Here is a 24,977-nt window from a genome sequence, read left to right as displayed (position 1 = left end):
AGCCCAGGGGTCTGAATACTTTACGAATGCACTGTATGAACACGATTCCAGTAACCAACTCACTCCCCATCGGACACATTTCTCTACTGAGCAGCCTGTCTCTGCACTTGATTAGTAGGCCTCATCATGAATTATGATGCAGTTCTTCAACTCCCCATGTCCAAACGTTCTTTGTCTGAGCCACAAAGTTTTTCTAATGAATTAAAATTGTTAACTTACTTCTCCTACTCCTACCTAGTAATGCGAAAGCCACTCACTTTCGGCAGCCATATATTGAAAATGACAAATTCCCTGTTTATATATATATTTTTTACTGCCTCTATGTGGGAAGACTCCATTACCTCCTATTAGTCTATTAGCTTCAAACTAACCTGGACAGTGTCATTATAACCGCCTCCGATACTCCTTTTAATGACTCTTCTCCATTAAAGGATTCTTATCAGTCTGATTCCGACACGCTCACTGGAAGTGTGTGTGTGTGCGTGTGTGTGTGCGTGTGTGTGTGTGTGTGCGCGCGTGTGTTTGTGCGTGCGTGCGTGTGTTTGTGCGTGCGTGTGTTTGTGCGTGCGTGTGTTTGTGCGTGCGTGTGTTTGTGCGTGCGTGCGTGCTCCACCTGTGTACGTGCCTGTGCACATGCGTGTGTGTGGGACAAAGTAGTATCAGCTTCGTGCTGCTTTATGCTGGCGTGGTCTACTTCTTTGAGGCTTGGGATGTGTGACTGGAGGGAGATGCTTGGCTTGCTTGGATAATTATCCCTTGGCGTAGAGTCATTAGTGTGAACGTCCAGCGTTTTCTGTAACTAACGAGCAAATATTAGCGCACATGTTAGTCTTAGCCAATTAAGCCTGCACCGATGAAAGGACTCGGAGGTTGGCTTTTTCAGACTGTTTATGTTGAGCTAGCTAATTGATCCCAAGTGTGTGTGTGTGCGGGTGCGTGTCAACCAGGCAACGACAAACGAGGCTGAATGTAGTTTTCTCTATTCATTTCAGAAAACCGCTGGCTTTCTCAGGCAATGTTGCATGTCGTGAGGAGTGTCTTGGCTCCATGTGGCTCTTGCACGCGCTCAGTGAAAGTGTTAGGAGGAGACGTGGTCCACTCTGTCTCCAGACACCCCCTCCTCACTCCTTCTCAATCCGTCCGGCCAACATCGCGGTTACAGCGTAGTCCTCCGTGAACCGCCCATGTCCTTGCTCACCCGAGGGTGCGTGTGTGTGTGTGTACGTGCGTGTGTGTGTGTGTGTGTGTGTGTGTGTGTGTGTGTGTGTGTGTGTGTGTGTGTACACAATCTGGTGTAGGAGATCAAATATCCCTGCACACACGCCTAATTTCTGTATGAAAGCCCAGAAGACGTCCTCCCTCCCTCAGGAGTTACATCACTTAAAAACATTTACCCCAGTACTCTACAAGCCTCTGTGTGTGTGAAACCACCTTAACACACATTCACATCCATGCACTTAGAACACACACACACTTTCTCACACACAAACACACACACACACTTCAGGAGGTGGGGAGTGTAGCCACAGTGCTTCAAAGCTAACATGAAGAGACCTCCTCATGATGGCTGTCAGGCCATCTTAATGTTGTGGAGCGACACTCACACTAAGGTCACACTGTCTCACCCCTCAGGGATCTGAGTCTATAGGAGATACAGTAGAAACTAAGACAGAAAGAGTGTGTATATGTGTGCGAGCTTGTGTGTAAGCTCTGCAAGGACTGCAGCCTGTCTCTCGGGAGGTGAGCAGATGCTGGAGCACCGCTGTCAGAACTGTCTATCGCTAACACCTAGCTCATCGCTAATGGCCTGGCGCTAACTATCGAGCCTCACACCACCAGCAGATCACAGGTCTGTGGTTCATGTAGCGTTAGCCCCATGTTGCAGCGCCGGGGGTGGCAGGCAGGTGGTGCTAACCAGTGAACCGGCTCCATGTCCCCAAGGCATCCATCTGTCAGCTAGGCTGGATAGGCTAGCTCATTAGCGCCTGGCTTGCTCATGCTCTGACAGGAAGCTCGCACAACGGATGAAAGAGAGAGTTGGTTACAACACTACGGATGCTTTTGTGTCACACACACACACACACACACGCACACACATTAAGGGAGTACACACACGCACTGTATTAAGGGAGTACACACACTTGTGCATGTGAGACACACACATAGACATACGCAGAGAGTGAAGAAGTGCTTGAATTGACAAAATAAGACAAATAATACAAGCACACTGAAGAATAGAAACAACATAGGAACACAGTTTCCACACAACTCTAACACTGTCTGAAAACTTTACAATGCACATTGATTTAAACCCCTATCAAAGACCTGCTGTGTTCAGAAATCTTTCTATTTCTCTCTCGCTCTTCCCTCCCGCCCTTTCTCCATAGCCTGATGACATCCATTACTACTATGCCAAAGAAAACGTGAGTACATTTCTACTGTTACTTCCTCCATGTGCAGTGAAGAGACGTGATCTGAGTCATATTGAGTCTGTATATTCAACAAAATCCCACCTGCACCCTCTGTCTTTGTAGCCATGGTTACTAAACCTGTTGTAAAGCGTATTGATAGCCGTAAAGGATCCCCCACATCCCCCAGCTGTGGCCCAGGCTCTAGAGCCCTGAAAAGACACAAAACAGTTGCTATAGTACGCTAGGGTTAGTGTGTGTTTTTGTTAGCATGTGTGTTTGAAAGCGTGCATATTCAAATGAGCGTGCATGCATGTTATGTCTAGTGTGTGTGCGTGCGTGTGTGTGCGCGTGTGAGAGATTATCTCAAGAACACGTATCTGTGCCTGTGATATCGGCTGCATCCCTCTGAAGCCTCTGAAGTCATCTGTCTGATTTGATACTGGGGATCAGATAGTAATTCCACAGGGGATGTGGTGATAGAACACATGCAGGCAGGCACACACCTCTCCTGAACAACTGATGTCATTCTGGCTTTGACGGGCCAAGACACAGGAGATCAGTACTGTCAGGCATCTGAACACACGCCAGTATTATTCACAGCCACAGGAGATGGAGCAAGCGCCACACAGACACACGCATGTGTTATCATACAACGCACCATAATGCAAAGTGACAGACACACACACACACACAATACTTTGTATTCACCAAATCCATGCAGTATACTCTCCATTGACCTCCAATTTGCGTCAATAATATCTAATTATTTTCGTCTTTTTCCCTTATAGCTGGACTCAAATGATACAGAGGTCAAGAAGCCAAACCGGCTTTATCCAGAGTTTAAGGAAGACGAGCAATTTAGACGCCTCATCTCTTACAACACCACAGCAGTCCACATACCCACGGACATATACGAGGGCTGTGAGTACACACACACACGCATTGTACAGTATTTATAGCATGTTTCCATGACATTTTGGTCAGTCAGTTTCTCAGAATGTGTGTAGTAGTCAGCTGATGGCCCGGCCAATGCTTGCAGTCTAAATTTAGCACTGCCTAGCCCAACCAATGGGCAGCAGACCTGGCCTCCGAGTCACCCCGGTCACCAGCTGCTCCTCGCTCTCCCACCCACAACCTCATGAGAGAATCACACTGAATGTCAATGAAACTGCCATGATTTTTTTTTCTTGTGTGAATACTTTCTGGGTCTTTCTCAGTCTTTCTGCTTCCATTTCTTTCTCTAGTCTTAATCTTGCTCTATCATGCTCTTCTTTAATGCTTGTCTGATCCGCCCTCGACTCGGTCTGCCACTCGTCCTACCACCCTCGGCTCTGTCTGTCACTCCTCTTATTGCCCTCGGCTCTGTCTGTCACTCCTCTTATCGCCCTCGGCTCTGTCTGTCACTCCTCTTATCGCCCTCGGCTCTGTCTGTCACTCCTCTTATCGCCCTCGGCTCTGTCTGTCACTCCTCTTATCGCCCTCGGCTCTGTCTGTCCCTCCTCTTATCGCCCTCGGCGCGGTCTGTCACTCCCCTTATTGCCCTCGGCTCGGTCTGTCACTCCTCTTATCGCCCTCGGCTCTGTCTGTCACTCCTCTTATCGCCCTCGGCTCTGTCTGTCCCTCCTCTTATCGCCCTTGGCTCGGTCTGTCACTCCCCTTATTGCCCTCGGCTCGGTCTGTCACTCCCCTTATTGCCCTCGGCTCTGTCTGTCACTCCTCTTATCGCCCTCGGCTCGGTCTGTCACTCCCCTTATCGCCCTCGGCTCGGTCTGTCACTCCTCTTATCGCCCTCGGCTCGGTCTGTCACTCCTCTTATCGCCCTCGGCTCGGTCTGTCACTCCTCTTATCGCCCTCGGCTCTGTCTGTCACTCCCCTTATTGCCCTCGACTCGGTCTGTCACTCCTCTTATCGCCCTCGGCTCTGTCTGTCACTCCTCTTATCGCCCTCGGCTCGGTCTGTCACTCCTCTTATCGCCCTCGGCTCTGTCTGTCACTCCCCTTATTGCCCTCGACTCGGTCTGTCACTCCTCTTATCGCCCTCGGCTCTGTCTGTCACTCCTCTTATCGCCCTCGGCTCTGTCTGTCACTCCTCTTATCGCCCTCGGCTCTGTCTGTCACTCCTCTTATCGCCCTCGGCTCTGTCTGTCACTCCTCTTATCGCCCTCGGCTCGGTCTGTCACTCCTCTTATCGCCCTCGGCTCTGTCTGTCACTCCCCTTATCGCCCTCGACTCTGTCTGTCACTCCTCTTATCGCCCTCGGCTCTGTCTGTCACTCCTCTTATCGCCCTCGGCTCGGTCTGTCACTCCTCTTATTGCCCTCGACTCGGTCTGTCACTCCTCTTATCGCCCTCGGCTCTGTCTGTCACTCCCCTTATCGCCCTCGACTCGGTCTGTCACTCCTCTTATCACTCGTTCTCTCCTCTTCCTGCTTTAATTTCATTCTCTTTTACACTAGAACAGCTGGGCCTTGAGGGAACCCCCCTTCAAGCTAATGAGCAGTCACTTTGACTACAACATTCTAACAGTGTAATTAATGCTTTAATATATGCTATTGTGAAAACAATCGTTTGGTTATGTTTATGAAGGTCTAAGGTACTTTTTATTTCATTAGTTTGTGACTAGGCTATATGTAAAAACATAACATTAAAATGTTCAATGCATTTTATTAATGGAATACCTTTGATACAATTATGAAACAGAAGGCATATGTGTTGGAACACGGTAACAGCTTCTTTTTATGACGACAAAAACAATACCCCACAATACCACATTCACCAAGACGCATGAACAGTAAGACACAAGGTCAAATGATAGAAACAGCAGTATCCTAAACATCATTATAAGTGACAAGTGTGCTTGAGAAACAGTGAAAATCAGCAAAAAGCAATAATGGCATTATAATGAATATAAGTGTCGATATGACAGCAGTAAAAAATATTCAGGTATTTATACGTTGGATACCATGGCGAATTTCTGTTTCATCAAAATGGAGGTAAAGCATGATCTCTCGGAAGCGATCCCATGACATGGTTTCTCCAAAGAAAAGTATCTCACCAGAAGCTCTCCATACACACGCTCTTTCCACCGAATGCTCCACGGAGATACAGGATTGAAATGAACACTTCCAGCTCATCAACATACAGATTCCAGGCAGTGTCTCCTTGCTCCGTGTGCACCTTAGCCACGGTACAGTCCCTGAATGCTGTAGCATGTCCAGGTCACATAAACAACGGAAGCTGGTGAGTGTATTGCTGATGTTGTTTTTTGCTTGAGATGTAGACCCTGCTATCTCAGTGATGACATTTTGTGCTGGTAATCGGCCCGTAGTATTGTCACCGTCTCGTTCCATCTAAATGGTGTCGTCCCTTCCTCTCTCCTATCTCACTGTTTCATTTGGTGGTGGCGTGGGCGTGCACCACATTCTTGCTTTTTTGCTTAGGCCTCGGAGGTGTCCATGTCCGTTATGCCACAAGGTGTCCATGTTCATTATGCCACTAGGTGTCCATGTTCGTAATGCCACTAGGTGTCCATGTTCATTATGCCACAAGGTGTCCATGTTCATTATGCCACTAGGTGTCCATGTTCATTATGCCACTAGGTGTCCATGTTCATTATGCCACTAGGTGTCCATGTTCATTATGCCACTAGGTGTCCATGTTCATTATGCCACTAGGTGTCCATGTTCATTATGCCACTTGGTGTCCATGTTCATTATGCCACAAGGTGTCCATGTTCATTATGCCACTAGGGAGGGGGGGTGGGTCCAGGAATGATTCATCCCTCTCTTTTCCTCTCGCTCTGGTGGTCTCATTCTCTCTCTTTTTCTGTCCCCTCTTTTTTTTCGCCTTCTCCCTTCTCTCGCTCTTTCTCTTTCTCTCCTTTTCACTCACGCACACACTTTCTCACTCTATCTTTCTCTCACTGTGGCTCTGAGTGGCTAATGGGGGATTTAGTGACGCACCCCACAGTCACAGCCTGTCTGTCCCTTCGTATTTTCATCGGATTGTTTATGGCGGTGAGCTTCTGTGTTACTCATCCCTCTATCCCTCTACCTCTCCCTACATTCCTCTATCCCTCTACCTCTCCCTCCATTCCTCTATCCCTCTACCTCTCCCTACATTCCTCTATCCCTCTACCTCTCCCTACATTCCTCTATCCCTCTACCTCTCCCTCCATTCCTCTATCCCTCTACCTCTCCCTACATTCCTCTATCCCTCTACCTCTCCCTACATTCCTCTATCCCTCTACCTCTTCCTACATTCCTCTATCCCTCTACCTCTCCCTACATTCCTCTATCCCTCTACCTCTCCCTACATTCCTCTCTCCCTCCATTCCTCTATCCCTCTACCTCTCCCTCCATTCCTATATCCCTCTACCTCTCCCTACATTCCTCTATCCCTCTACCTCTCCCTACATTCCTCTATCCCTCTACCTCTCCCTACATTCCTCTATCCCTCTACCTCTTCCTACATTCCTCTATCCCTCTACCTCTTCCTACATTCCTCTATCCCTCTACCTCTCCCTACATTCCTCTATCCCTCTACCTCTCCCTACATTCCTCTATCCCTCTACCTCTCCCTATATTCCTCTATCCCTCTACCTCTCCCTCCATTCCTCTATCCCTCTACCTCTCCCTACATTCCTCTATCCCTCTACCTCTCCCTACATTCCTCTATCCCGCCACCTCTCCCTACATTCCTCTATCCCTCTACCTCTCCCTACATTTCTCTATCCCTCTACCTCTCCCTACATTCCTCATTCCCTCTACCTCTCCCTACATTCCTCTATCCCTCTACCTCTCCCTACATTCCTCTATCCCTCTACCTCTCCCTACATTCCTCTCTCCCTCCATTCCTCTATCCCTCTACCTCCATTCCTATATCCCTCTACCTCTCCCTACATTCCTCTATCCCTCTACCTCTCCCTACATTCCTCTATCCCTCTACCTCTCCCTACATTCCTCTATCCCTCTACCTCTTCCTACATTCCTCTATCCCTCTACCTCTTCCTACATTCCTCTATCCCTCTACCTCTCCCTACATTCCTCTATCCCTCTACCTCTCCCTACATTCCTCTATCCCTCTACCTCTCCCTATATTCCTCTATCCCTCTCTCTCTCTCCTAGGATGGGCTGCCACATCAATGCTACTTCAGCTGGCTGGTGCTGTCAGCGTTGCCATGGAGGTGTGTGTGTGTGTGGGCACCAGAGTGAGCTGGGTGGTGGTGTGTGTGTGTGTAGATAGGCGGGGTGGTAAGTTGATTACAGGTCATTGTCTAGACTAAGCCAAGTGTCCTTGTGGGTTTGATGGCTGAATCAAGGTTTGATGAGGTGTCCCACCATCCCGCTCTCTTTCAATCTCTCTTTCTCTCACATTCTCTATTCTAATGTATCTTTTTACCCATATTTTCCTCCTTTGACTTTCACACTCCTCTCCTTTCTCTCTTTGTTTTGGCTTGTTCACTCTCTCCATCTCCTCCTCTCTCTCTGTCTCTTTTCCATCTACCCCTCTGTCTCTTCGTCTTTTCCCCATGCCCCCTCCCCCTCTCTCTGTCTCTTCTCCATCTCCCCTCTCTCCATTTCTTCCCTCGCTCCCATCCTTCTTCTCTCTCCCTCTCTTCCTGCTCTCTCTCTCTCTGCTCTCCAGTTCAGTCTAATAATAGCAGGGTGTAGAGACTGTCACTCCTCCACAGTGGGGCCTGCTGATTGGAGTCTTTCTCCCTGCTGATTTGGTGTGGGTGGGGAATAGGGACGTGTATGTGTGTGTGTGTGTGTGCGCGTGCCTATTGGTATGGGTTTGAGATTGAAATAGTGTATGTGTGTGCATTTGCATCATGCAAGTGTGTGTGTGTGTGTGTGTGTGTGTGTGTGTGTGTGTGTGTGTGTGTGTGTGTGTGTGTGTGTGTGTGTGTGTGTGTGTGTGTGTGTGTGTGTGTGTGTGTGTGTGTGTGTGTGTGTGTGTGTGTGTGTGTGTGTGTGTTCTCAGTCATTAGGAGGATTGGCGTGTGTAGTGGAACTCTGAATCGCCTGATGCCCGTTAGCGTCAACCCTGTGTGTCACCTGTCAACTCCATACATACACTGGCCCAGACGAGCTCAGACACTCTGAGGGTGTGTGTGTTTATTAGGGTGTGTGTATGAGTATGCAAAAACAAAAGTGTGTGTGTAATCTGTCTGTGGTGATGTCACAGTCCCTGTGGCAAAGCTCATAGCGTACAAATATGATTATTTTCTCTCGTTTGCACTGCTGGATACGTTGGGCCTGTCGTCTGTAAAGCTGAGAAGAACACATTTCTTTATCACTTTCTTTCTCTCCATATCTCTCCCTTCTGTTTATCTCTCTCTCCCTCCTCTGTTTATCTCCATATCTCTCCCTCTCTTCTCTGCTTCTCTCCATATCTCATATTACATGAAATCAAAAATAAATATCCATTTAAAGGTTGTAATGAACAAAATAGGGAAAACGCCAAGGGGGATGAATAGTATTCACTCTGGGATGTGTTAACACTGTTATTAAAGCTACTTCCTTCACTCTGGGATATGTCACACTGTTATTAAAGCTACTTCCTTCACTCTGGGATGTGTTAACACTGTTATTAAAGCTACTTCCTTTACTCTGGGACATGGTCACACTGTTATTAAAGCTACCTAATAACAGTGTGACATATCCCAGAGTGAAGGAAGTAGCTTTAATAACAGTGTGACATATCCCAGAGTGAAGGAAGTAGCTTTAATAACAGTGTGACATATCCCAGAGTGAAGGAAGTAGCTTTAATAACAGTGTGACATATCCCAGAGTGAAGGACGTAGCTTTAATAACAGTGTGAACATATCCCAGAGTGAAGGAAGTAGCTTTAATAACAGTGTGACATATCCCAGAGTGAATGACGTAGCTTTAATAACAGTGTTAACACATCCCAGAGTGAAGGAAGTAGCTTTAATAACAGTGTGACATATCCCAGAGTGAAGGAAGTAGCTTTAATAACAGTGTTAACACATCCCAGAGTGAAGGAAGTAGCTTTAATAACAGCGTGACATATCCCAGAGTGAAGGAAGTAGCTTTAATAACAGTGTGACATATCCCAGAGTGAAGGACGTAGCTTTAATAACAGTGTGACATATCCCAGAGTGAAGGACGTAGCTTTAATAACAGTGTGAACATATCCCAGAGTGAAGGAAGTAGCTTTAATAACAGTGTGACATATCCCAGAGTGAATGACGTAGCTTTAATAACAGTGTGAACACATCCCAGAGTGAAGGAAGTAGCTTTAATAACAGTGTTAACACATCCCAGAGTGAAGGAAGTAGCTTTAATAACAGTGTGACATATCCCACAGGGAGGAACCACACAATCATAGGACTGTGACAATAACTCATTAATTCTCTCACACACACGTGAACACACGCACAAACACACACACGAGGCAAAGGGGTGTTTGATAATCCCAAAGCCCTAACCGTTGTGTGTGTGTGTGTGTGGGTGTCTCTTACCCTCCAGCTGCAATTATTCATTGAATAGCCCAAGCAAGAGCAGACATGCACACACACACACACACACACCGCTACTCACACACAATTCTCCACTCAGTAACAAACCTCCTGGAAAACTCTCAACCTCATATTACCCTTTTGGCAGAGCCTGAAGCCTGGGATAAAATTTGGGCTCTCGCCTAGCCCGAGGAAGGCCCGAGTTGCGATGATTGGTGATATGTGATAGTCAGCTGACGGCTCAATGCGAATATACAGAATTGATCATCTTGAGAACCTGTTTCTTGTGTGAAAATAGCTTTAGGCTAAACTAGTGGGCAAAATCCTAACATGACATCTTCATTCAAATCTCCACGCAAATCTCCCACTGACTTCAATGCAAGATTGAAGCAAAAACCAAATGCGCTTGCAAATCTCAAGGAAATGAGGCGAAAAGGAGGGAAGTGTTGGTACAGGGCCCAGGGAGTGCAGTAGTAGTGAATGGTGAGTATTGTTGAGTGAATGGCTCTCTCTGATAGGATGATTGCAGGCTCTCACCACAGCCCCTTTCTGATACTGTAATCACAGCCAAGTGGAGTAATTACAGTGCTGATAGGACCACGGCAGCTGGCCAAGACACAGAATGACTGTGTCATGTCATCTCTGTGATAGTCCCAGTTTTCTGATGGTTTCTTCTTCTCCTCATTTCTCTTCATTAGTTCATCCTTTTGTTCTCCTCCATTCACTCCAGTCTCAGGAAACTCCTCTGTCAACTCTCTTCTCTCCTCCACTTGGTCGTTTTCACGTCCTCTCTGTCTGTCTGTCCGATCCCCTCATCCCTCTCTCCTCCTGACCCTCCTATGCCCTCTCCCTCTCTTCTCCTGACCCTCCTATGCCCTCTCCCTCTTGTTTCTCTCCATTCACCTGTTACAGAAAAATACACATGATTTCACGTGTGGAAAATCACATGATTTCCCATTCATTTTTACATGTGAAAACAACATGTTTTTGGAACACTTCAGATGTGATCACGTTTACACAGTTTCTCATAGTTGTGTTACTGTTCAACTGATATTATAGGTGAATGTGACAGTGTTCATCTTGTTCTCTTTCCTTTCTCCCATGCCTTGTTCTCTTTCCTTTCTCCCATGCCTTGTTCTCTTTCCTTTCTCCCATCCCTTGTTCTCTTTCCTTTCTCCCATGCCTTGTTCTCTTTCCTTTCTCCCATGCCTTGTTCTCTTTCCTTTCTCCCATCCCTTGTTCTCTTTCCTTTCTCCCATGCCTTGTTCTCTTTCCTTTCTCCCATCCCTTGTTCTCTTTCCTTTCTCCCATCCCTTGTTCTCTTTCCTTTCTCCCATGCCTTGTTCTCTTTCCTTTCTCCCATGCCTTGTTCTCTTTCCTTTCTCCCATGCCTTGTTCTCTTTCCTTTCTCCCATGCCTTGTTCTCTTTCCTTTCTCCCATGCCTTGTTCTCTTTCCTTTCTCCCATGCCTTGTTCGCTCCTCTTCTTCTCTTTCTATTTATCCTTTATCTCTTCTCTTTTAATCATCCTCCTCATTCCCTTCATCCTCTCCTTTCATGTTCTCTGCTCTTTATTTTCTGGTGATAATGACCAGGCTATTCTCTGTCTGTTGTAGCCGGGCTGTGTTGAGAGAGAGACAGAAAGCGAAATGTCCAGGTTGATTGATGTGTCCCCGCGGCAACACTGTTGTTGTGCTGTGACCCTGGTCGATTGGGATGCGTGGCGGCCATTAGTGATTTAACACCACTCTGCCACACACACACAAGCATGCAGACACACACAAATGCACACACACATAGACATAGACATGGGTAGACACACACACACACACATACACACACAAAACACACACTTCCCCGAAACTAGACCTGACCAGGGTTTGTGTTACCGTGGTGATCCGTCCCACTCCTCTGTCTCCATCACGGCGACCTCGACCATCGCTGGGGTGACAGACACATTGCCGTGGAGATGGATTTGTTTACACGAAGCTTTGATTTGTTCTAGGTGTTTGGGTTTCATTAGGGCTCTAGGCCCCACCCCTGATGTGGCTGTTGAGGCTATCAATGGTCCCCGGCCTAACTCTCTCTTCTGTCTCCCCGTTACTCTTTTTCTTCCTTCTGTCTTCCTATCCTTCTCTCTTCCTCTCCTCACACTCGCACTCTCTCTCTCTCTTTCTCTCCTCGCACTCTCTCTCTCGCTCTTTCTCCCTGTCTCTCTCTCACTCTCTCTCTCTTTCTCTCCTCGCACTCTCTCTCTCTCGCTCTTTCTCCCTGTCTCTCTCTCTCACTCTCTCTCTCTCTCTCTTCCTCTCCTCACACTCTCTCTCTCGCTCTTTCTCCCCGTCTCTCTCTCTCTCTTCCTCTCTTCATGCTCACACTCTCTCTTTCTCTGTCTCTCTCTGTCTCTTTCCCATCTCTCCACATGGTTTTATGTTCTATAATCTCCATGTAACTACCATGTTCAAAGCACTATGTCCTCTGTGTCTGTGTTGGTACAGTGCATGGTGTGTCAGCTGCATCAGTGTGTATATTTCACAACACTGGTAGATCACACAGCTGTGCTAGTGTTGACTCCATGAGATCTGACATGTGGCCCATTTGCTGTATAGATGAAGTGGGTTGTTATTTAGCCTTTCTCATCTTTTTCCCTTCCTCTCTCATTCGTCCATTCTCGTTCTGTCTCTCTCTCACCTATACTATGAGGCAGCAGCATTACCCCATCTCTTTTTTTGTCCTCTCTCCCCTCTTTTTTTCACGTTCTCCTCTCTCTCTCTCCCTCCCCCCACCTCTTTCTCGCCCCAAATCTCTCTCTCCCCACCTCTCTCCCTCCCCCCACTAGCACCCCTCTTCCCTTTCTCTTCCCTCCCCCACTCTCCCTCCCCCTCCTCTCTGAGCGTAGCTATGTTGGTTTGCTGCTGCTTTGGGCTGTGAATCATGGGCAACATCAACTTGACATGCTGCCATCCCTGTGCCACTCTTTTGGGGAAAACACTGCATTTCTCAACCTAATTAGATACAGGGTGTATTAGCCAAATAGCATTACTAGCTACTATTAAAAAAATCAGCTTTATCTCTCTGACTCTCTTTGTATCTGTTGTCTCTCTCTCTTTCTCTCTTTCCTGTTGTCTCTCTCTCTCTCTCTCTCTCTCTCTCTCTCTCTCCAGTTCTCTCTCTCTCTCCAGTTGTCTCTCTTTCTCTCTCTCCAGTTGTCTCTTTCTCTCCAGTTCTCTCTTCTCTCTCCCGTTGTCTCTCTTTCTCTCTCTCCCGTTGTCTCTCTTTCTCTCTCTCCAGTTGTCTCTCTTTCTCTCTCTCCAGTTGTCTCTCTTTCTCTCTCTCCAGTTCTCTCTTCTCTCTCTCCAGTTCTCTCTTTCGCTCTCTCCAGTTCTCTCTTTCGCTCTCTCCAGTTCTCTCTCTTCAGTTGTCTCTTTCTCTCTCTCCGGTTGTCTCTCTCTTTCTCTCTCTCCGGTTGTCTCTCTCTTTCTCTCTCTCCGGTTGTCTCTCTCTTTCTCTCTCTCCGGTTGTCTCGCTCTCTCCCTCCCTTTCAGACGTCTCACTCCTTCCCTCCCTCTCGGTCGTCCGTCTCCCTCCCTCCCTCTCGGTCGTCCGTCTCCCTCCCTCCCTCTCGGTCGTCCATCTCCCTCCCTCCCTCCCTCCCTCCCTCTTGGTAGTCTCTCTCTCTACAGTTCTCCTTTTAGAGTCAGTGTGCTCTCTCTCCCTCAGTAAAACAGCATGATTATTGTAAACTCATTTTATTAAAGTAATCCTACCAGGGAAGAGAACAATTGGCTATTTTAATGTTTAATTATTTTTCTTTGTAGTTTTTTCTCCAGATCTGAGTCACTGAATCCGTTTTAGCAATAGACTGCTGCTATTGGATACTTGTCATTGTCAACTATGGTTAAATAGATGTGCTGTGTATTACTGTGCTGTTATCTATGTAGCCATTAGGTGGTCTTGTAGTTGACACCCTCCCTATCACCACAGTTTAACCTCTAACCCTAGAAAATCAATGATATAGGTGTCATCTTTGGCTGTGTACGTGTGTGTGTGTCCAGTGGCGAACCGTGACTATAGGACCAAAAATCTTCCAATATGTTCTATCAAACTCAAAAATCAAGAAAATATATGAAAACATAGCATCACCATTTTCGCCAGTAGAAGTGGGAGATTGTGTTCTAGCTCTCGCACGACTGTGTGGTCTAGAATGGATTAGAATGGCAGCCCACAGGCAGCAAAATGGCAGACCCTGGTTAAAAACGTGTTTTTAAAATGTAAAATTTTATAGCGAAGTACACATTCAACACGTGGAGTCGTAAGTATTGTTCCTAGAGCTTCCGCATCGAGCCGTCTGTAAACAATGACAATATGAAAATGAACAAACCAGCTATTACTTCCCATTGCAAATCTATTTTTATCACATTTATCACACTAACTGGTGATCTAAAGTTGAAATGCAACTGTGTGTGTGTGTGTGTGTGTGTGTGTGTGTGTGTGTGTGTGTGTGTGTGTGTGTGTGTGTGTGTGTGTGTGTGTGTGTGTGTGTGTGTGTGTGTGTGTGTGTGTGTGTGACTACTGTGTGTGACTACTAACTCAGCAATCAGTGTTCCAGTAGTTCTCTGATGTGACAACTCTTCCCCCAGAGTTACATTAACGGTTCCAACATCCATTTTCCGACTTGCTCTTTATGTCACTAAATGTGATTTAATCAGTGGAGTCCTATTAGTTTTGGCCCTTTTATTTGTGTCTTCCATTGTTTTATTCTGTAAAGACAAAAAGTGTCAGCCCCAGTCTGCAGCCCCGCCACTTGGTATGTTATAAAGCTGAGGGATGGGGATTCAGCCAGCGGAGTTCTCCGTCCATCGCACAGACAGGAAGAAAGAAAAGTGGAGGTGTATGTTTTGTGGTTAACTACTCATGGTGTGATTGTGGTAAAGTACAGGAACTCAAGTCCATTTGTTCTCCCGATCTGGAATACCTCACCATCAAATGCCGATCGCATTACATCCTGAGATAATCTTCTTCTGTCATTGTCACGACCATGTATTTCCCCCCGAAGCCGACCCTCCGACGGCTCTATAGGAACTACGCATATCCTCAGGCCCAATTTATTGTGGCAGGGGACTATAATAAATGAAATCTGAGGAAAACACTACCAACGCACAGTAGCACATCTCCTGTGCTACTCGCGGATCGAGCTCTCCCCCTTTGACAAGGCCCTCCCTCGCCCTCCCTTTTGGCAAATCAGGTCATGCCTCCCCTCCTATAGGTAGAAACTTAAACAGGAAGTACCCATGGTAACGACTCTTGAACGTTGGTCTGACCAATCGGAATCTATGCTTCAAGACTAGGAAATGTTCTGCATTGCCTCAGAACAATATTGACGTATACACTGACTAGGTGACTAAGTTCATCAGGAAGTACATAGAGGATGCTGTTCCCACTGTGATGATTAGAACTTATCCAAACCAAAAACCACGATAGATGGCAAAACTGAAAGAGCAGACCACCACGGCAAGGCGACTGGGAACATGGACATGTACAAACAGAACAGCTATGCCCTCCGTAAGGCAATCAAAGAGGCAAAACAACAGTACAGGGACAAAGTGGAGTCCCAATTTAACGGCTCAGACATGAGACATATGTGGCAGGGACTGCAGACAATCTCAAGATAAACACCTTCTTCGCCCTGTTTGAGCAAAACGCATAGCCACCGACGTGGGCCAACGGCACTCATCAGGACTGTGAGCTCTCGTTCTCCGTGGCTGATGTGAGTAAGACATTTAAGCGTGTTAACTGTCGCAAGGCTGCCGGCCAAGGCGACATCCGAAGCCGTGTCCTTCAGGCAGACCAGCTGCCTGAAGTGTTAACCTTTCTAGGGCAGGCGTTCCACTAGCGGAACCCCTCGACAACATTCCGCTGAAAAGGCAGCGCACGAAATTCTAAAATATTTTTTAGAAATATGTAACTTTCACACATAGCATCTCGTTAATCTACCCATCGTGTCCGATTTCAAAAATGCTTTACAGCGAAAGCACAACATTTGATTATGTTAGGTCATAGTCAAGTCAAAACAACACACAGCCATTTTTCCAGACAAAGATAGGAGTCACAAAAAGCAGAAATATAGATAAAATGAATCACTAACCTTTGATGATCGTCATCAGATGACACTCATAGGACATCATGTTACACAATACATGTATGTTTTGTTCGATAATGTGCATATTTATATCCAAAAATCTCAGTTTACATTGGCGCGTTACGTGCAGTAATGTTTTGATTCCAAAACATCCGGGGATTTTGCAGAAATACTCATAGTAAACATTGATAAAAGATACAAGTGGCATTCACAGAATTAAAGATAGACTTCTCCTTAATGAAACCGCTGTGTCAGATTTCAAAAAAACTTTACGGAAAAAGCATAATCTGAGAACGGCGCTCAGAGCCCAATCCAGCCAATGAAATATCCGCCATTTTGGAGTCAACAGAAGTTAGAAATATCACTATAAATATTCACTTACCTTTGATGATCTTCATCAGAAGGCACTCCCAGGAATCCCAGTTCGACAATAAATGACTGATTTGTTCCATAAAGTCCATCATTTAGCCACTCCTTTATAGTAGAATCCTCAAACCAGTTTCTAAAGATGGTTGACATCTAGTGGAAGCCATAGGAAGTGCAACCTCATCCATATCCCACTGTGAATTCAATAGGGACTGGGTTGAAATTCGACCAACCTCAGATTTCTCACTTCCTGTTTGGATTTCTTCTCAGGTTTTTGCCTGCCATATGAGTTTTGTTATACTTACAGACATCATTCAAACAGTTTTAGAAACAGGGTTCTACATAGAATCGTATATAATATTTCACAGCATGCTCTATTGCAGAGATATTTTTAGAATTGTTTATTTTACTGTAATATCTGTACATTTATTGGTTAATACATTTTATGATACACAGAGATTAGTTTTCTAAACTAATCCAATCTGTTAGTAATTTTGGTTGTTCCAGTTTAGATGATCGAGGTTATTTAAGTGATAATGCACAAGAAGCCCGTGTTCTGGAGGATATAATGGCATGGGTGTTGTTAGGCCCTAGACAAACACCGGCTTTGAGGGTTTTATCACTTTTATACAAAGGGTTACCAAAATATTCAAATAACGATTTACATATTTTCATTTAACGTTTTAATTAATTTAGTCATACTATTTATCCTTCCACAAGATATAGTCCCAACACAAATCTAGGGTTGCTACCCAAGCCGGCTGGTCTATCGGTTCGGTTGCCAGAGAATTTAGAACAACCCAGTCGTTCGTTCTAAATGTTCTATTGCCATGCTTTCTGGCAACGTTCTCATCCCTTGCTTGCTAGCTAGACAACTATGGATAACTTAGTCACGTCAAACAGTGCAGACAGAATAACAACAAAGTAGCTGCATTAGCATTTGTTTAAGCTGTTTTCTAGTGACATTTATTTGGATACATCCATAACAATGAGATAATGATGCACGATTTCACCTGGCATAGAAAATGTGATCTCCTCAGGACTCTGATGTTCAGAGGAGCTAGCCAACAACACAGCTAGCAGAATCACTTCAAACTGAAGCTGGAAAGACTGCAAACTAGCTGCACTTTGTTTCGTTTTACCTGTTTTCTATTGATAGTTCTTTGTATATATCAAGAAAATTATGCCAGCTGATTCATGATTTCGACTGACTGAGAAAAGCTGCCTGCCTGTCTGTCTCATCCCGACTCCTGACTCCCGACACGTTTGCTGCTATGGGACAGCTGGAGAATGAATTTGAATATTGAAACAGTGTTGCAAATGTCGGAGAGACCGACTAAATTTTATTCAAATCTCTACTGTTGTAGATGCTTTTAATAGTGGAGATCAAGTTTACAGATGGCATGGCTGGGTTGATGAGACGGTGGATTCAGATGGAACAGATGGAACAGAGTAAATTGGCTAAATCTATGACGTTAAAATGACTGTGGTAACTTATGGAATAGAAAACAGCTGGAATACGGTTTTAACCAATCACCATTCAGGATTAGACCCACCCATTATATAAGATACATGTATTGTATTGTCATAAATAATTTCATTTGAAAGGCTGATAAGGTTCTTGGTAGAACCCTTCATAGAGGCTTCTAGGTAGAACCATATACAGGGGGTTCTTTGAAGAACCCTACATAAAGGGTTTTTAGATAGAACCTTCTACAAAGGCACCAAAAGAGTTGCCCAATGGGGACAAACCAAAGAACCCTGTATGGTTCTTCTTAGCACCTGTTTTTCTTAAAGTGTCGAATCAGTCAATTCAGTTGTAGTTTTAGCTTTAGAGTTTCCAACATTACGTTTTGGGCGGATACTAGCCAATCTTGATACAATGTGTTACCATATAGCATTGAAAATAGTCCCCTAACCAAGGGACAAAGAGTTTAAACATACCGTTGAAAAAGAAAATATAATTTGTACACGGTAAAAACAAAAAAGCAAAAGAGGTAGTAAACACACTAAAGCTTACCTTTCAATTTGTCTGTCCATGTTAATCTCTCTACTCACCTGCTTGTTTATGGATAATATCTCTGTTCTTTCTGTGAGAAAGTGGACACAGTGTATAGGTAGTGAATAGATATTTATGAAGAGCTGGAGAGAGTTTGGTACCGCACACAATACACTGTATACTTCAGTTTTATTTCGACAAGGTGATGTTGAAATGCAGTGACAATGAGTCATCAAAACCATAGAAACAGACGATTACAAACACCCCCATATAATATACTCCCCCTAAAAAAATGACATCCAATTCAATCATATTTCATAGAATAAGGCCGTCATAAATACCCATCACTATTCTAAAGCTCTGGTGCTGTGCTAGACTGAATACCAAGTGTATCACTATTCTAAAGCTCTGGTGCTGTGCTAGACTGAATACCAAGTGTATCACTATTCTAAAGCTCTGGTGCTGTGCTAGACTGAATACCAAGTGTATCACTATTCTAAAGCTCGGGTGCTGTGCTAGACTGAATACCAAGTGTATCACTATTCTAAAGCTCTGGTGCTGTGCTAGACTGAATACCAAGTGTATCACTATTCTAAAGCTCTGGTGCTGTGCTAGACTGAATACCAAGTGTAACACTATTCTAAAGCTCGGGTGCTGTGCTAGACTGAATACCAAGTGTATCACTATTCTAAAGCTCTGGTGCTGTGCTAGACTGAATACCAAGTGTATCACTATTCTAAAGCTCGGGTGCTGTGCTAGACTGAATACCAAGTGTATCACCATTCTAAAGCTCTGGTGCTGTGCTAGACTGAATACCAAGTGTATCACCATTCTAAAGCTCGGGTGCTGTGCTAGACTGAATACCAAGTGTATCACTATTCTAAAGCTCTGGTGCTGTGCTAGACTGAATACCAAGTGTATCACTATTCTAAAGCTCGGGTGCTGTGCTAGACTGAATACCAAGTGTATCACTATTCTAAAGCTCTGGTGCTGTGCTAGACTGAATACCAAGTGTATCACTATTCTAAAGCTCTGGTGCTGTGCTAGACTGAATACCAAGTGTATCACTATTCTAAAGCTCGGGTGCTGTGCTAGACTGAATACCAAGTGTATCACCATTCTAAAGCTCTGGTGCTGTGCTAGACTGAATACCAAGTGTATCACTATTCTAAAGCTCTGGTGCTGTGCTAGACTGAATACCAAGTGTATCACTATTCTAAAGCTCTGGTGCTGTGCTAGACTGAATACCAAGTGTATCACTATTCTAAAGCTCTGGTGCTGTGCTAGACTGAATACCAAGTGTATCACTATTCTAAAGCTCGGGTGCTGTGCTAGACTGAATACCAAGTGTATCACTATTCTAAAGCTCTGGTGCTGTGCTAGACTGAATACCAAGTGTATCACTATTCTAAAGCTCTGGTGCTGTGCTAGACTGAATACCAAGTGTATCACCATTCTAAAGCTCTGGTGCTGTGCTAGACTGAATACCAAGTGTATCACCATTCTAAAGCTCGGGTGCTGTGCTAGACTGAATACCAAGTGTATCACTATTCTAAAGCTCTGGTGCTGTGCTAGACTGAATACCAAGTGTATCACTATTCTAAAGCTCGGGTGCTGTGCTAGACTGAATACCAAGTGTATCACTATTCTAAAGCTCTGGTGCTGTGCTAGACTGAATACCAAGTGTATCACTATTCTAAAGCTCTGGTGCTGTGCTAGACTGAATACCAAGTGTATCACTATTCTAAAGCTCGGGTGCTGTGCTAGACTGAATACCAAGTGTATCACTATTCTAAAGCTCTGGTGCTGTGCTAGACTGAATACCAAGTGTATCACTATTCTAAAGCTCGGGTGCTGTGCTAGACTGAATACCAAGTGTATCACTATTCTAAAGCTCGGGTGCTGTGCTAGACTGAATACCAAGTGTATCACTATTCTAAAGCTCGGGTGCTGTGCTAGACTGAATACCAAGTGTATCACTATTCTAAAGCTCTGGTGCTGTGCTAGACTGAATACCAAGTGTATCACTATTCTAAAGCTCTGGTGCTGTGCTAGACTGAATACCAAGTGTATCACTATTCTAAAGCTCTGGTGCTGTGCTAGACTGAATACCAAGTGTATCACTATTCTAAAGCTCTGGTGCTGTGCTAGACTGAATACCCAGTGTATCACTATTCTAAAGCTCTGGTGCTGTGCTAGACTGAATACCAAGTGTATCACTATTCTAAAGCTCTGGTGCTGTGCTAGACTGAATACCAAGTGTATCACTATTCTAAAGCTCTGGTGCTGTGCTAGACTGAATACCAAGTGTATCACTATTCTAAAGCTCTGGTGCTGTGCTAGACTGAATACCCAGTGTATCACTATTCTAAAGCTCTGGTGCTGTGCTAGACTGAATACCAAGTGTATCACTATTCTAAAGCTCTGGTGCTGTGCTAGACTGAATACCAAGTGTATCACTATTCTAAAGCTCTGGTGCTGTGCTAGACTGAATACCAAGTGTATCACTATTCTAAAGCTCTGGTGCTGTGCTAGACTGAATACCAAGTGTATCACTATTCTAAAGCTCGGGTGCTGTGCTAGACTGAATACCAAGTGTATCACTATTCTAAAGCTCTGGTGCTGTGCTAGACTGAATACCAAGTGTATCACTATTCTAAAGCTCTGGTGCTGTGCTAGACTGAATACCAAGTGTATCACTATTCTAAAGCTCTGGTGCTGTGCTAGACTGAATACCAAGTGTATCACTATTCAACTGAATTTATTTATCCAGACATCCTGAATGTTACTCAGTGACCATTAAAGCTATTGAGGATCAACAGAGTATATGCATTGTATATATCTAAGTAAAACAAACATATAGTGCTGATATTATCAGAATTAAAACAATGCAGCATTAAACATTTCGTCCCCCTCAATGATACCCCGGCAAATTCAAACGAGACTATGCTGATATTATCAAAACATGTGCCAGTTATAGTGCCACCTTGTGGTCGATATGAATGTTCTTGCATATGTTGGGTCTTGTTGACAGTGTTTTCAACATGTGTACCAAATTTGTTACAATAGAAATATCTGTGACTGATTTGTGTTTCGGACCACATGAAAGTTTATTGGCCATTACGGCCATGTTGTTTTAGGTACTAGTCTGGAATATATTGCGTTGAGAGACGTTTGTCCATACGTGCCACATATCAAGTTTCTTGCTGATCGGTCATTCAGTGCCAGAGGAGAAGCGTTTGAAGTGTTTTTCACCAAATTCTAAATGGTGGAATATCCATCGTGGTGGACCTTATGGATCCCTGCTGAAAATTTGTTCCTTCTGAAGAGAAGGACTGATGTCCTGAATTTCATGACTATTGGACAAACTGGGTGAGGGGCGTGACCTTTCAAAATGTGCATTTTCAATTGAAATATTCTCCCTGTGTTTTATGAAAGACTGAACTCTAATTGAGGTACTAATTTTACAGGTCAGTTAATAAACTACAGTGAAATATTCTCCATGTGTTTTATGAAAGACTGAACTCTAATTGAGGTACTAATTTTACAGGTCAGTTAATAAACTACAGTGAAATATTCTCCCTGGTGTTTTATGAAAGACTGAACTCTAATTGAGGTACTAATTTTACAGGTCTGTTAATAAACTACAGTGAAATATTCTCCATGTGTTTTATGAAAGACTGAACTCTAATTGAGGTACTAATTTTACAGGTCAGTTAATAAACTACAGTGAAATATTCTCCCTGGTGTTTTATGAAAGACTGAACTCTAATTGAGGTACTAATTTTACAGGTCAGTTAATAAACTACAGTGAAATATTCTCCCTGGTGTTTTATGAAAGACTGAACTCTAATTGAGGTACTAATTTTACAGGTCAGTTAATAAACTACAGTGAAATATTCTCCCTGGTGTTTTATGAAAGACTGAACTCTAATTGAGGTACTAATTTTACAGGTCAGTTAATAAACTACAGTGAAATATTCTCCCTGGTGTTTTATGAAAGACTGAACTCTAATTGAGGTACTAATTTTACAGGTCAGTTAATAAACTACAGTGAAATATTCTCCCTGTGTTTTATGAAAGACTGAACTCTAATTGAGGTACTAATTTTACAGGTCAGTTAGTTAATAAACTACAGTGAAATATTCTCCCTGGTGTTTTATGAAAGACTGAACTCTAATTGAGGTACTAATTTTACAGGTCAGTTAATAAACTACAGTGAAATATTCTCCCTGTGTTTTATGAAAGACTGAACTCTAATTGAGGTACTAATTTTACAGGTCAGTTTCAGGTCAATTTCAGGTTCAAACTCAGTCTGTGTGATTGACAGGAGAGATGATTAGAGGAGTAGAGTTTTTACCACCATCATTGAGCAAAGGGCTGAAGTATGGATATAGTTTCTCAGTGAAGGTGTAGCCAGTGAAAGAGTAGATATGAGACCTGGCCTCCACATCATAAAATGAGACCTGACCCTCCTCATAATCCACAAACACCCCCACCTTCTGGGGCTTCTCTCTCATGCAGAGGTGGACACGGGTCGGGGCACAAGCTATGTACTTACTCCCATCCCTCAGGATCACTGCCCAGCGTCCATTATCAGGGCTTAATGCGACAGTCCCCTTTCTGTTGATAGACTCTCTGGCCACTCCTAAATTCCACTCAGTCTTCCCTGTAACAGTTACCTCATAGTAGAATCTCCCTGAGGAGAAGCCTTTCTTTCCCAAAACATTAACGGCAGAATCAAACCTCTTTGGGTTATCAGGGAGCTTCTGTTTTTTTTCTCCAGTTCTCACTTCTTTCCCATTCTTAGACAGAATGAGCCAGGGGCTTGCTGTATCAGGGTCCAGAATAACATCCACTGCATACTGCTGAATCCTCTTCAGCTCATCATCAAACAACCTCTTCATCTCACTCATGACTGTCTCTTCTAGCTGACACACGGCTCTCCTCACAATCCCCACATACAGATCACTGTCCTTGGTGAGTGGAGGGCTGCACAGGGATGGGAAGCTCTGGAGGAGGTTTAGATCATCCTCAGTGTGTGGGAGCTGCTCCAGCTCAGTGCTTCTTCTCTTTAGCTCAGTGGTTTCCTGCTCCAGCTCTTTAATGAGTTCTTCAGCCTTCCTCTGTGACTACAGTACATCCAGACAGATAGAGCACAGGAATTGCTCTTCATACAGGAGACTACTGGAGGTGACCATATCTAGACAGAGAATGAAAAATCAAACCGTAAAAACCCCATCTAGAATCAGTCAACTAAATTGTAGTTTAAGCTTTTGAGTTTCCAACATTGTGTTATGGAGAGATACTAGCCATTTTAGACGTGTTACCATATAACATAGAAAATAGTACTTCAACTAAAGAATAAAGAGTTTTAATATACTGTTGGAAAATAAAAATAATTTACTCACATCAAACATGGTTGAACTTAATCTTAAATTATCTGTCCATGTTAATCTCTCTACTCACCTGCATGCGTTTGTGGGTAATATCTTTGTATTTTCTGTGAGACAGTAGACTGTGTATTTAATAGATATTTCTGAAGAGCTGGGGAGAGTTTATTCCGTACTCAATACACTGTATACTTAAGTTTCATTTCAGGAAAGTGACATTGTAATGCTCCTCCCAATCCACTTCAGCAAAGTGATGTTGAAATGGTCCTCCCCTCTTCCTGGAACAGTTAACTCCCTACATGGCTAAACTCTCTCAGATGCCAGTTTTCCATTGCCTGTAGGTTAGGAATTTTATAGCATAGATATTTTATTTAGATTTAAGCCAATAATACATTATTTAAGTTAAGGTGACTGTCCACTGTCATGTTTCTCTTCATCATTTTCATCATTCACTCACTAATTCTTTGCCTTTATCTTCACAATGAGTGTTATGTTATTATCAGTTCAGAAAGGCAGACTGACAAGGTACATGTACATTTATTTTTTTGTATTTGTTTTTTTTTTAGAATTATATACAATGATGAGTCAGAAACAAACCATTCATTACACACAACCCAATATCACATATATTTCCCCACAGTTACATTAGTCTACTATTCCAAACTGATGTCATAAATAGCCATCACTATTCTAAAGCTCTGGGACTGTACCTGACCAAATACCAATTCTATCCCTTTCAACTGGATTTGAAAAATCCTCAATGTTACTCAGTGTTCATTACAGCTAATGAGGATCAACAGAGATATACAGTGTGCATAATACCTACACTCTTAGAAAAAAGGATTCCTAAAAGGTTCTTTACAGAGGGATAGGGTTCTACCAAGAACTCTTTTGATCTGAAGAACCCTTTTTGGAAGACAATGGTTCTTTGATGATTCTTTGGAAGACAAAACGGATTCTTTGGAAAGCAAGAAGCGTTCTACATAGAACCATATATAATATTTCCCAGCATGCTCTATTGCAGGAAGATTTTCAGAATTGTTTGTTTTACTGTAATACTGCATAATGTGACTATCAGGCCTGAAGTGGCCTGTAAACCAGGAGATTCCTAACACCAATGTGTAATGGCATAACTAGGCCCTCAGACAAAGGCCTTATGATACATGCAATGCATTGTCATAAATAA

At 44.0% G+C, this 24,977-nt stretch overlaps 1 protein-coding gene and 1 pseudogene across 4 annotated transcripts in view; one reads left to right on the top strand and one right to left on the bottom strand.

Annotated features, from left to right (window-relative positions):
- Nucleotides 1–24,977, top strand: part of LOC110499867 (voltage-dependent calcium channel subunit alpha-2/delta-1) — a 153,128-nt gene that overhangs the window by 64,796 nt on the left and 63,355 nt on the right. For all 3 annotated transcript variants that reach the window (XM_090200896.1, XM_090200895.1, XM_090200898.1), the window contains exons 5-6: nt 2,388–2,423; nt 3,200–3,332. In XM_090200896.1, coding sequence (XP_090057022.1) covers nt 2,388–2,423; nt 3,200–3,332 — 169 coding nt within the window. The remainder of the gene's footprint in view (nt 1–2,387; nt 2,424–3,199; nt 3,333–24,977) is intronic.
- On the bottom strand, nt 21,189–23,873 carry LOC110499870 (pyrin pseudogene; annotated as a pseudogene). The gene is made up of 2 exons (XR_016486920.1): nt 23,868–23,873; nt 21,189–23,530 (listed from the first exon to the last, which is right to left on the bottom strand). The product of XR_016486920.1 is annotated as a pyrin pseudogene (transcript).

The sequence above is a fragment of the Oncorhynchus mykiss genome, chromosome 15 (assembly GCF_057628025.1).
Source record: "Oncorhynchus mykiss isolate SJ-2025 chromosome 15, ASM5762802v1, whole genome shotgun sequence".
Classification (NCBI taxonomy): domain Eukaryota; kingdom Metazoa; phylum Chordata; class Actinopteri; order Salmoniformes; family Salmonidae; genus Oncorhynchus; species Oncorhynchus mykiss.
Note: the sequence above shows the minus strand (reverse complement) of the source record. Positions and strands in the feature narration are given on the sequence as shown.